The 12,863-nt window shown below is 38.7% G+C and overlaps 1 protein-coding gene across 2 annotated transcripts in view; it reads left to right on the top strand.

Annotated features, from left to right (window-relative positions):
- The window catches only part of VCL (vinculin), a 60,689-nt gene that overhangs the window by 13,687 nt on the left and 34,139 nt on the right, over positions 1–12,863 (top strand). For both annotated transcript variants that reach the window (XM_032190722.1, XM_032190721.1), the window contains exon 2: positions 7,434–7,504. In XM_032190722.1, coding sequence (XP_032046613.1) covers positions 7,434–7,504 — 71 coding nt within the window. The remainder of the gene's footprint in view (positions 1–7,433; positions 7,505–12,863) is intronic.

The raw sequence follows: 12,863 nt of genomic DNA, 5'->3' as shown, positions 1-12,863 counted from the left end.
AAAACTCTACCTTCTTGCAGTGAACTGTGGCCGTGTTGAACCCTAAGAAAATAGGAAGTCTTACTCAGGAACCACTGATGCTCATGGGGGGAGTTCAGAAAGGAAGCAGTACTGACCAAGCTTATATCTAATGAGCAGAAGATACTAAAATTCAGTCTGATAGCTAACCTACACTTCTGGTTTTGCTACATGAAATTTCTTCATGTAGCTAGCAATACATGTGAAATTATCTGTCTTCAAAAAAAAAAAAAAAATAAAATTGAAAGTAACAAGTGGATCTTAAATTTAACTGAATATCAAAATGAAGGCATTTATAGTAGACATGTGCCTTCTACTTTATGTAGTGGGAGGTCTTAAACTTGGTGAACCTTCTCTGCTTCTGAAACTTATTATTCACTAAGTGTGTTCATTTGTCTCTTTTGGTTCCTTGAATGTTTTCTGTGCCAACACAAATAAGTGAAATACCAGTGTGATCTGATTTTTATGAAGACCACCTCAAACTCTGCATTCTGATGTAGCAAAAACAATCTGGGAATCTAGTAAGTCTATTACTACCTATGTGAAGCCACAGTTCGGGTTGTTTTAGAGGCTGTCTCAGTCCAGTTTTGATTGTCATCTATAAGGGAGATAGAGGAGTGACCTGTGAGTATGTGGAAGGAAAATTTTCATGCCCTTGAAATACGTATGAACTTCTTGTGGTGAAGCATTTTGGCTTGGTTGGTGATGATAAATCTCTTAAATCTCTTGATACTTCTCTTTGACTGAACACTTGGTTTAGTGTTTATACTAAAAGGAAGGACAGGATGTATCTCAGTTACTTGTGGGGGAAAACTGCGTAGCTGCATGTTGGATAGGGTTTTGGTAGATACTAGAAGATGCAGGGTTACTTAAAGCACTGTTGTGCGTGTTGTTTGCTGTTCAGACAGGCATCTGAACAAGGAGAGAATTTAGCTCTGGTATCATCTGTTATCATTTAGGACAGTACTAATCTGTACTTCTGCAGCAGGATTCATACGAGGTGCTCAGACTTCATGATGATTCACAGCTCTGGGTGTGCAGGAATGAATTGGAAGTGCTTTTGAAGTCTGTGTGCTGTATGGTATGAGGAACCTTCCATAGACTTCCTTGTAAGGTAAAAGTAGCTAATTTGGCTGCAAATTTCATTTCCAGAGGGTGATTACTGTATCTTATTTCTCCAGCTGAGTTTTGTATGTGCCTGAAGCTCACTTATGTTACTAGATTTAAGTGGAGTTACAGCGTATCTTAAAGCAGTTTTTAACAGAAATTAGTGTAGTTCTGTAAAGTCTCACATATTCTGTGCATTTGTTTCCTTTATGTCAACTTTATGTATCTTAGAATTACCAAAGCAGACACTAACAGTATGAATAAGTATCTTTGGTACCCAAATAATGTTGCTTCCAGTTTTCCATATGGTTTTTGTTCTATAGTTATGTATTTTACTTGGACAACAGGATTTCCTTTGCCTCGAGCCAACTGAATTTGTCTTAATCTCCAGTATAGACAGGTAGGTCAGCTTGCTGTTTTAGGGACCAGATGGTTGGAGTGTTCTAATTTACTTGACTTATTGCCAGAGGACTTTGAAACTATGCCTTGCTATGCTTGGAATGCAGTCTCTTGGTTTTCTCATGATTACCCCAGAGCCAATATATAGCATCCATATTAACTGAGAGGCAAAGCAGCTAGGCTCTGATTTGGTCTATTTAGGTTTGTGCCTAGGTTGGAGGGAAAAAGGAGCAGTCCTGTTGACAGATGCACAAGTATGTGCATTGTTAGGTTGTCTTAAATTGGAAGCAAAAAAAAAAAAAAGAATTAAGCTGTTTCTTTAGACTTAAATTTCAGCCTTTAATTGTGTTGTTCTATTCCACTACATTAAGTAGAAAAAACTTACATAAAGCTACTTAAATCAGTGCTAAACTATCAGATTGAAGTGATGTATCAGTCTATGTGAGATGACTAGTGATGAATTTGGAAACTGACTTCATTCAATGCTTTCAAGGGAGCCTTTGAAGGAAAAGCATACCGCGTAGTTTAGATACAATAAAGGTTAACTTTTCTTAGTTACAAATCACATGTTTCAATCATGTGGGATGAGAAAGATTAAATAAAGGAATAACATGTAACCCTCTTCTTTTTTATGAAATTTTTCAAGATTGCTTGTCTCTTCCATTCACTGGTTGGAGAGGAAGAAAGAAGAAGAAAAAAAAACAACCCCCAAGAAAACAAACCTTAATTGGATGTGGTTAATGTTATCTCATCCAAATTCTTGAATGACTTGTGAAATTTGGGGAGGACCAAGAAAAGCAATGATGCACCCTGAAGCTGTTGTATTTAATAGCAAAGCACAAAGCTTAGTCACTTATTCCAGGATGCATGCAGTTCGGTTTTACTAACACTTATCATGTGCATGACAGTAGCTAGGGGTCAGAGCCTGATTAAAAATAGTCACTTGAGCAGCTGTCTTGAAAAGATTGGAATGAAATGAAGTGAAATACCAACAACTGGATCTGCTTGATACTGTAAATAAAAACAGGATGTGGTTTGCAGTGAAAATACTGTGGCTGACAACAATAAAGGAAAACGGAGCTAAGTACCTTTTGCTTCTCTTTTTGCTGCTGGAGCCCCTTCCCCCTTCTCAAAGGCTTTCCCTATTAATTTGGCTCAAATGACTGGTTTCACAAAGGGAAAAGTGAACAATTGTGAAGTAGTTATTGTACCCTTGCCACTTTGAGTCCAGTGAGACAAACTGTCTCTGAACTCTTTTGAAGATAAAGGATGTGCTTTGGCCTTCCAAGGGCAAGCCTTGGGGGAAGGGATGAACTCTGAAAGGTACAGAGTATGCAACTGGTTACCATTAGCTTCAGCTGTCGGTGTTCTTACATTATCATGTGTAAGGCCTCCGAGTCTGTAAGCTGTATTCAGAGTGCTTTCACAGGGAAATTTATTTATCTCTGTTCATGTTGTTGTTTTTGTTCTGGACTAAAACAAAAATCTGTGCTAGCAAGTAGGCATGAATGTGGTGTCACTTCCCTGCCTTATGGATTGTTCATAGTCTGGAAATCAAGGCCAGTTTTTACTTCACAGAAGTATGATGAGATAAAAGGACTGGCCAACTTTGCTTTGAAATTATTTAAGATATAATAGATCATTTTAGCAGAATTCCAGAAGTAGATATGCAATGTAGAAACTGTTTTCCTTGTGGAGTTGAAGCAAATACCTGAGTTCATTGTTTCAGGACAGACATCTAAAGAAATTGACAAGTTGTGGAGAACTTCATGGAACTGTGCTGGTTTGCAACAAATATCTGATGTGAGATTAAATGCTCCCATTGACACTATGCTTCCTAGAGGCTTGCTGAACATGGAAGAATGCACAAACCAGCAACTGGATTTTAATGAGATGGCTTGTGATGAAGTTGCTTTTACAGCATACAGACCAGATGATTTGATTAGCACTCAGAATTTGTCAAGCGAAACTATTACTGCAGCTTAGTCCTCAAGAGAAACTTGGGGCTCTGCTACTGTTACAGCCAGGGCTGTGTGTGTTCACTGCATGTTGACACAGGAATATTCTTGGGCTCCTTGATAAAATGACAGAGGTTTTGAATGAGCTTCTGTAACATTATGGAAATTAACATGTCCTAATCCTTTTTAACTGCGTTTAACATAAAAGCTGTAAGAAGAGTTTCACTTCAAACATTTGGCAAATTTTTGGTAATGTCAATGTAGGCATTGAGGAGAATCTTTGCTTTTGTGTTTCCCCCAACCCACAAAGACTGACAAACAAACCTTGGACTCTAATGATAAACATGGTTTTCATATCATACAAGCCATTTGTCCTTCAAATTCTTCCTACAACTAGAACTAGGCACTACTGGATGTTTGTCGTGTCTTGTGTTGTGGTTCAAACCAACTCTTGAAGAATTACAGAAGCTGAAACTATTTCCCCTTCTTACTGAAAAACTGTTCTTAGCTATATGCAACATGCTAAGAAGATTGGAAAGGGACCTTTTGGGATCTTCCTGTCCTGTGTTCCTTATAGCAGAAGCAAACATGACAAAAAGCTGTAAAACATGGCCCAAGAGAGAGTTTTTTACTTGCTTTTCCATGGAGAAAGTACTCCAGAGCAGGAAACTGGAAGCATACTGATCTACAAATTCTACTACAAATCAATGATAGATAAGCATAAGATATATGAATAAAATTAAAATCCCAAAGCAGCAGGACATCTTCATGTCCTCCTGGTCCTTCTAGCGGTGCCTCTAGTCTAGCTGTGCCCCTAGAAGCCTTCCAGTGGCCACGTGTGTCTGATTTTCATTAAATTTCTAGGCTTGTGAGCTTGACAGTCTCAGGTTACCTGTAGTTAAGTAGCAGGGAAGTAGCTCATTCTTTATTTCAGTTTAAATGAAGCTCCTCTTATGAAGTCCCTACTTCACACAGAGTATTGACATGAATATGGATGCGTTGAAATTGTAACGGTGAAACTATCTTCATAACTTCTTCTTGAGAACTTCCCTTGCTCTGTGCAGATAAAAACATTGAAGAAGTGTAGGTCTGGTTACTGTGTTAACCACTGCAAAGTTGTTTTGATGCAGTGGGTAATAAGCAATTCATTATTTAGAACTGGTAATTTAAGTTCTGTTGAGAGTGCTGCCTCTCAGCTAAGGGAGGATTATTTTAGGTAGTAAGAATATCGGAAACATGAGTTTGAATCCTGTTTTTCCCCCACACTTTTTCTATTCCTATTCAACAGGATAAGGTTCTCAAGGTAACTGTTCTTTATTAGCATGAAGCTGTACAAACCTTCCTGTCTGAAACAGGGAATGCATAGATATTACATCTTAAGAAGAACCCCTGCCCTTTTAATTCCTTTGTCATTAGACTTTGGAGAAGGTGGAGCTGAGTGGTGAATCTCTATCCTGTTACACTGGTGCATCTGAAATCTATGCAGTTCATATAAAGTTCAGTCTGAAGAAACTGGATCTCATTGAAACAAGAAGTAAAAAATCCTCCTAGCCACATAGCTGAAAAGGAAAACACAAAACTTTCTGGGATTGTGTATTTTAAGCTTTGAATGTGGCTTCAGGTTTTGAGAACTTGCCTGTTAAATCCTATGCGGTATGCTGTGTTATGCTGTCTCCATACCTTGGTTACAAATCCAAAGAGCTTCTGGAAAGGTTAATAGCTACATAAATATGGAATGCTTTCAATTGAACCACAGGGTTTTATGTTGAAACAGATTGAGTATGAGCAGTGTTGGTACTTCAGAAATTACTTTCCATGGTATTTTCTAGGAATATTGACCTTTTAAATTGAGACCTTGTAGGAACTGCCCAAAATCTCACGTCTTGTCTGTGTGCTATATAGTGCTAAGAATACAGGAGGAGTGAGTTTCTGCTTTGTGATGAACTGGAAGAGAAATAGGCTCTTCTGGGAGTCTAGGACAAAGACAGTTTCTGTTCCAAAAGTTCTGAGGTTAAAGCTCCCCACAGAAAATCAAAATGGAAACTGACTGGTCTTCTATGTTACTTTCATGTGAAGACTAAAGATTCTAGCTAGGCATAACAAAGAATACCTGTGTGTTTACATATAAATATATCAAGTGTTTGTCTATATTGTCTATAACTATATTGAGCTTAAGTATATTCTCTTAAAGAAGAGACTTTTCAGACTGGGCTAATAAACCTGTATTAATTTAAATAAAGCATATTGTGATGTAAATAGAAATTGTTTCTTAGTTGTTTGTGACTGACTGTTCAATCAAAGATAGCAAGCTGAATACTGGTTATTAGAGCTGTGAAATCTACATTACTTGCTTGCAAACTGAATTTCATACCTTAAAAAGTATATCCTCAAATACTTGGTATGGAAATAAAAAATAAAAATTTTGAACTACGTGCAGGTTGGTGCATCTGCAAGACAAATTCTGAAGGCGATGGGCTTACCCCCACTAGATCTTGGAAATGAAGTATTACTCTTCTTCACCTCATGACAGCCTTCCCTGTCTGCACAATCTATCATTGTAATCCAGGGTTTATTCAAATAACTCCTTTTTGGTGTTTCTTCTATCATGCACGCACAAATGAATATTAAAAAAATAAAAATGAAGTGCAATGGAAATAAATAGAACAATGGTGTACTGTCTGGGGGGGGGGGGGGGTCACGTAACCCTGCCCCAAGAAATGGAGAATGAGACATAAGGGTGCTCCTGAGGCACTGTCATCAAGTTGGAGTCATGGCAGTACCGCAGCACTGTGTACTAGTGGGGTGTACAGCTGTTAGTGAGCTACAGTCAGCATAGAGACAGAAGCCTAGTATAAATTTGAAAACCTTTAATGTCTTCTGTTCTTTTCTCTGTCACTTAAAAATATCTACATGACTAATTGCAAATGTAATACTAGTTAAATTAAGAAATATTAAATGTAGGCCAGGCTGACTCTACTATTTGAACCAAATAGAGTATTAGGGTTAGGGTACGTCTGTAAAGCCCCTCTGAAAACTACACAAGTAGGTAGAGAGCAATTCAGCAATCCTGGCAAATGGAGTAAATGTGCAGCCAAGTGGTGCTTCTAGAAGGCTGTATAACACTGGAATTGCCAACTGCTGAGCATGCTGGCACACTAGAAACTGTCAAAAAAACAACAAACCTTTAAACACCAGCTGATTGAGGATTTTTCAGTGCTATCTTGTCTAGCTTGAGCAGGCCTGGCAGCTCTTGACACACACTAGTGTCTGGGTTAAAGACCTTCTGCTTTGTGATGCCTTTATGAATGGCTTATTCAGCTGGAAAATACAGTGAACAAAGGAGCTGGAAATATTTTGTCAAGTTGGTGATCTCAGAGTCCAGGGAGCCAGCTACCAATTATAAAGGCTTCTATTGTATACCATGAGCTAGTATGTAGAAAAACCCAGATCTTATTCTATCTCTCCCTTTATTAGCTTCTTTGTAATTATTTCTGCCTAAGGATGATGTGAGATGTGGAGTGTGTTCTCAGTAATTAACTACATTTTTCTAATAGAGTGGACAAGTTCAATAGCAAAATGAAGGCAATCTTTTCCAGCTTTGAACTTGATTTCTGACACTTGGGTCAGGAGGGAGGGAAGCCTGCAGAGTTGATTGCGATTTATATTTTAACACGAATGTGGTGAACAAATAATATTGTTTCTGTGGAGCATTGTTGGAGATGAGTGCCCTGACAGTTAATTTACTGGGGATGCTGGTGAGTGACAAGGAATGATTTCTAAAACATAAGGCCAACTTGGTATAAAGGTCTCATAACTAGATACAGCAGCAACTAACTTAGTGAAAGGAAGTGTCACTAGCACAAATCCTTCTTTAGTTGTTGTTGCTATTTGTATTCCTACAGGCTTTGCACTGATGTTCCGAATCTTACATATGATTTCTTTCTCCTGCAGGTTGGAAAAGAGACAGTTCAGACAACAGAAGACCAGATCTTGAAAAGGGATATGCCACCAGCATTCATCAAGTAAACTCATTTTATTGTAAATGTTCTACTGTTGGTACTGAAAACATGTTCCAATGATGGGTCATTGTTAAACACTTTTGCTGTACATACTAGAAAATGCTCTCATTTGAATAATTCTTTGGAAACTTGAGTTTGACCTTCATTTAGAAATGACCTTTCTGCCAACAGGGACTTTTCCTGTTATATTTCTGTATATCTGTGGTATGTTTTCCTTTAAAAATAAACTTTTTTTTTTTTTTTTCAGACTCACACTACCACTCTACCTATATGCCATTGTTTTGCCTAATGGTATCAGAGATATGTGTTCTCAAATCTTGTGTTAACTTGATGGAGAAGTGTGAAGGTGGCAGTAGAGCCAGCTGATGTGGGGTATTACTGTGGAAAATTTGGAACACAAACACATATACATGTGAAAATCTGAGGCATTTGAAGAGTAGTGACTGACGTTCTTAATTTCATGGCTCTGTCAAGGATGAATGATACTCTTGTTCTGTTGTCTTAAATCTTAAACATAGTAGATCACATCTTCTTGTGGAATTGCCAAGCTTCGGACTGCCAACTGGCAGACTTTCACTCTGGAGTGACCTTGCTCTATACACTCAAGGCAGTGACCTGTCCATTGATGTTTTCTAATATGTACAGAAGGAATTTGTATTTTACTGTATTACCCAAAACAAAATAAGCAGATACTCAAAAAAAGAAAACAGACAATTGGAAAAACAATAAAATGGAGAACAAAGATGAAGTTAGAAGGGAACTTCCACTACAGCAATGAAAAAAATGTTCCATTGTAGGTTGACACAATGAGTAATTAAAGAAGGGCTAGGACCAGATACTATAATGAATTATAAAAGTTGAAGACTGAAATAGTTCAAGTTTAAAAGTGAAATAAATTAGAGATCTTATGACAGATGAGAGGATGGGGAAGTTATCAACCTACTTGCTCAAGAAGAGCAAGTGCTGGATTCCCCAACTGGGATGGGGCAGCTCTGGCTACAGGTTTAGATGGAGGGATGGGAGGCTGAATAGCCCCCACAGAAAGGGATCTGGGGCTTATGGATGACAACAAGTTGAACACCATTGGCAGCGTGCCCTGGCAGCCAAAAGGGCCAACCTTGTACTGGGTGCATCAGGCACAGCACTGCTGAGGTTCAGCCTCACCTCAAGCACTGTGTGCATTCTGATGTTCTTATGTTGTGGCAGACAAAACAATTCGTGTCTGGAGAAGAGCTACAAAGATGGAAAAGGGTCTAGAAAGCCATGTATATGGAGCAGCTGAGGTCCCTTGGTTTGTTCAGCAGGCTGAGGGGAGGCCTCATGGCGGCCTGCAGCTCCCTCACGAGGGGAGTGGAGGGGCAGGCGCTGAGCTCTGCTCTCTGGGGACAGTGACAGGACCTGAGGGGACAGCATGGAGCTGGGACAGGGGAGGGTCAGGCTGGGTGTTGGGGAAAGGTTCTGCTCCCAGAGGGTGGTCGGGCACTGGGACAGGCTCCCCAGGGCAGTGGTCATGGCATCGCACCTGCTGGAGTTTAAGAAGCATTTAGACGTCACTCTCAGATACGTGGTCTGATTTTTGGGTGGTGGTGTGTGGAGCCAAGAGTTGGTCTTAATGATTCTTGTGGGTCCCTTCCAACTCAGGATATTTTATGAGCTAAGTTATTAGTGAGCTACCATCACTCACTGGAGACTATCCAGAATGTCCATCAAGGCATTGCTACTGCCTGAGAAGCTTCCGCTGAGGGGAATTTGGGGAGCAGGAAATCTATAGGTTTCACATGCCTATGGAGCAAATGACAAGGACTTCTGTGCAAAGAAGGAGAACTAGCAGGTCCTAAATAGATGTACGTATTTGCTTTGGGTGATTGAAGTGTTTCTGGTGAGGGAAATTCTGTGTTCTAAGACACCTCTTGGTGTCTTAGATACATGGTGTCTAGAAATACTACAAACAGGAAAAGGCTAATCAAAGTTGTATAGTACACATTGGTTTCTGCAGTTTTTGGAGCGGTCTGAAGGCTTTTAAAGAAAGTGAAGTAGGCACAGTAATAAGAAAAGATCTTTAATGGAAAAGAGAAGATTGAAAATGAAAGGAAGAATTACATGGTTAACCCTAGCAATAGTGGATGTAATTAGTTGGGCTTTAAAGATCTGGGCTGGTATTGGTGCCTTTAACAGTGTTCACTAATGCCCTGGAAACTAGAATGAACAGTGAGATGAAACTACTTGATGATTTACCCAAAATCTTATGCAGAATAGTTAACAGGTTACTTAGAAATTACAGCAGGAACGTATTAAAGTAAGTTATTTAAGTGTGGATGAAATAATTTTGAAATATCTGAAGTGGTACCTGTGTGTGGGAGAGCAGCAGCTCTTGCTTCTGACAGGATGATTGGCTTTGAACTGACTGTCACTGATGATGACAGCAAGGTTCTGGTTCTGAGATATGCTGGTGAAAGCACCCTTAATATGCTCAGTAGTGGTCGCAAAGTAAACCAACGGTTAGGTTTATCAGTGAAGGATGAGAGGCTAAAATGTCACTATATGCTACTATCTCACACCTTGAATATGGAGAAGGTGAAGTTTCTACTTTTCTTCCAGTGCAAGAACTTGATGAGGGCATTGTGTTAAGATAGTTCATAAACCAACAGCAGGGGGAGGTTATTTATGTGAGTCAGGTACTATTACAGTTCCTTTATGTAAGTTTGGAGGATAACAGGCAAGTATTCAGATGAATTCATTGTGGAATACCAAATAGGCAAACTACAGGAAATCCTAAGAACTGAAAATTGTTGGAGAATGGGAGAGTGCCCAAAGGAAGTATGATAAATGCTTACTCTGTTCTTAAGCCACAGAAGGCTTGTATTTGTAGCTGCTTTTGCAGACGGGATACTTTGCTAAATGGGCCTTTGGTACAGTCCGCTACAGTGTTTATTATGCTGTGTTTCTGGTGTGTGATCTTGTTTGGCTATTTTGTTTGGTAGGATTTGTTTTTTTCTGAATATTTATTTATTGGAGGGTGTGTGTATATGTGTATTAAAATGAGACTAAAACCATTTTCTTTCTTCTTAGTGAGTTGTATGTAAGTGTGTAATGCTGTACTCATTTTCTAGGATGTGTACAGTTTTACTTCATTATAGTTCACTAAAGCGAGTAAGGGATTAAGGAAGAGACTTGTTAATCGCTTACAGCAACCAGGCTTTGATCAACATTTAGCAGATTCTGGAGACTTACATAGTTAAGTTACTATAGAAATGTGATATAAGCACTGCTAAATGGTACCACTTTATGCGGAAAGCAAGGACCTTGTGCAGCAATGCATGACTGCTTGGATTGCAATACTGTAAAAATGGAAAGCAAAACCACGTCCCAGTAATGAAATATACTTCATGTGGTACTTAAGATTCAGTAACATGAATTTTGAATGACCAATGGCATTCATGAATGATAACCTGTTGCATTTGTTGGTTTTTGTTAACCTGGAATTTATAATAGAGTGAACTAGTACTTGTTTATAATGGTTTATAATGGTTTCTTGTTAACACTGTGGAGTATATCATCACTGACTTGTGTGTTGTAGGAACAAGTGACAGTCATGAATGAGCTGCCAAGTGAGCCCTACCTGTTTCTGTGTTTAAGGGCAGGACTTGGATTCAGGAGGTGAAACATGAGGATTGTTTTTCTTTTGAGGGGAGGTGTGCTTGTTTCTTAAGTGCTGGTTCAGGAACTGGCAGTCCTCTCTAAGGGATTTCTACAAAACTTGTACTGACACACGTCTGATAGGATAATAAAAACTGTGCATGCACTAGCAATGCATTCCCTGTGCATATTTTCCATGCTCAAAATGACCACCAGACTTGAGGTGACGACTCTTGGAGGATGAGGGAGAAGATTGGTTTAGATTAAAGATTAAAGATTGGGTTTTTGGCTCTCTTAAGACTGACGTTGAGGGTTCATAATAAGTATAATATATATGATGGTAATGTGTCAGGTTTTCCAGTAGGAGTGTGTGCAGCAGAACTATTTGTTGGCTGCTGAGAAGCTATGATGCATCCCTTTGCTTGCTGCTGACACAAACCACGTTGGAACTACTGACCTAGAGTTAAAAAATGCCATGTTCTTTATTTTAATTGTTTTAATCCTGAGGTAGTATAAGCAATTCATATAAATTATATCAGATGTTTTGCAGTGTGTTCATATTATTTGTTATACTTGTAAAGAAGGATAAGCTGCAATCTCTAGACAAAGAATAGTGTAACACCCGATCTGTTTGCACTCAGAATAAAAACTTGTCTGCGTTTAACTCGCATATGCAAACTCATTTAATAAATTGGCAGTAATGCTGTTCTGTGCTGGCATTTTTGTGGCCAAGCTAGAGCTGCATTGCTGGTCAGCTATATTAACCAGCTGAAGTTTACACAAATTAAAAAGCAAACAAAATATTTCTGAACAGTAAGTAACCTAAACTCTAGTGAGTTTAGCCACTACAACTGGAGTCATAAGAAATTGAAACAAGCCTTATTTAGGCATTTTGAGCAGGCATCTTTGTTTCATCCCTAGGGGAAAAAAAAAAAAAAAAAAAGTTCAGCATAACCTAAATTCTTCCTCACGCTTTTTGAAGAAGATAACAGCAATGAAGCTGACAGACTACTGAAAAATAGCATTGTTGGGAATAGCGTGACCCGTGTCTGTCTTCTCCACACAGAATTTGGCTGGTGTTAACATATTTATATAGTAATCACTCCTCTAAAACAAGTATTTTATTTTTTTTTAATGAAGCTGTATTTTTAATTTGTAATACAGGGATTAGATGGTTTTGGCTGTCAAACTGAGAAGAAAGAAAATGGATTTGTCATTACCTATCTGACCTATGTGTTAATGCTAAATCCTCTGTAATTAGGAGCATAAAATGAAACAACATAAGTGAATAGTGTGTTTTCCTAGTCTTAATGGAGAAATGGTTTTAGAAAAACTGAGTTCTTTCACATGCATCTCTGAACTGAATATTTAAAAAGAGCTAGCTGATTTAAAAGTAACTAAATTATATGTAACGCTACCTGGCACAATTCCCCTGCCTTTGCTTTTGTTTACATCTACAATGCAAGTTAGGCTGCAGGTATCCCTGTGCCAAAGTCTGATTTTCTCAGCGTTAAGCTAGTGAAGTGAACACAGTGAGATTATAGGGATGACTTATCTTAAGGTAAGCGTGATTAAGTTACTGGAAGGTAGATCGTATCATGGTCTCGCATTACTCTAACTATTCAGCTGTCTCTGTCTTCTTACAGGCTTGTTCTTTCATACAGTACAGTAAACACGTTGACTTACTTGCCAGTGAAGAGATGTCACCGCTTACTGTGGCTAGTAG

The sequence above is a fragment of the Aythya fuligula genome, chromosome 7 (genome assembly GCF_009819795.1).
Source record: "Aythya fuligula isolate bAytFul2 chromosome 7, bAytFul2.pri, whole genome shotgun sequence".
Taxonomy (NCBI): Eukaryota; Metazoa; Chordata; class Aves; order Anseriformes; family Anatidae; genus Aythya; species Aythya fuligula.
The sequence above is the reverse complement of the archived record's forward strand: the minus strand, read 5'-3'. Positions and strand labels throughout refer to the sequence as shown.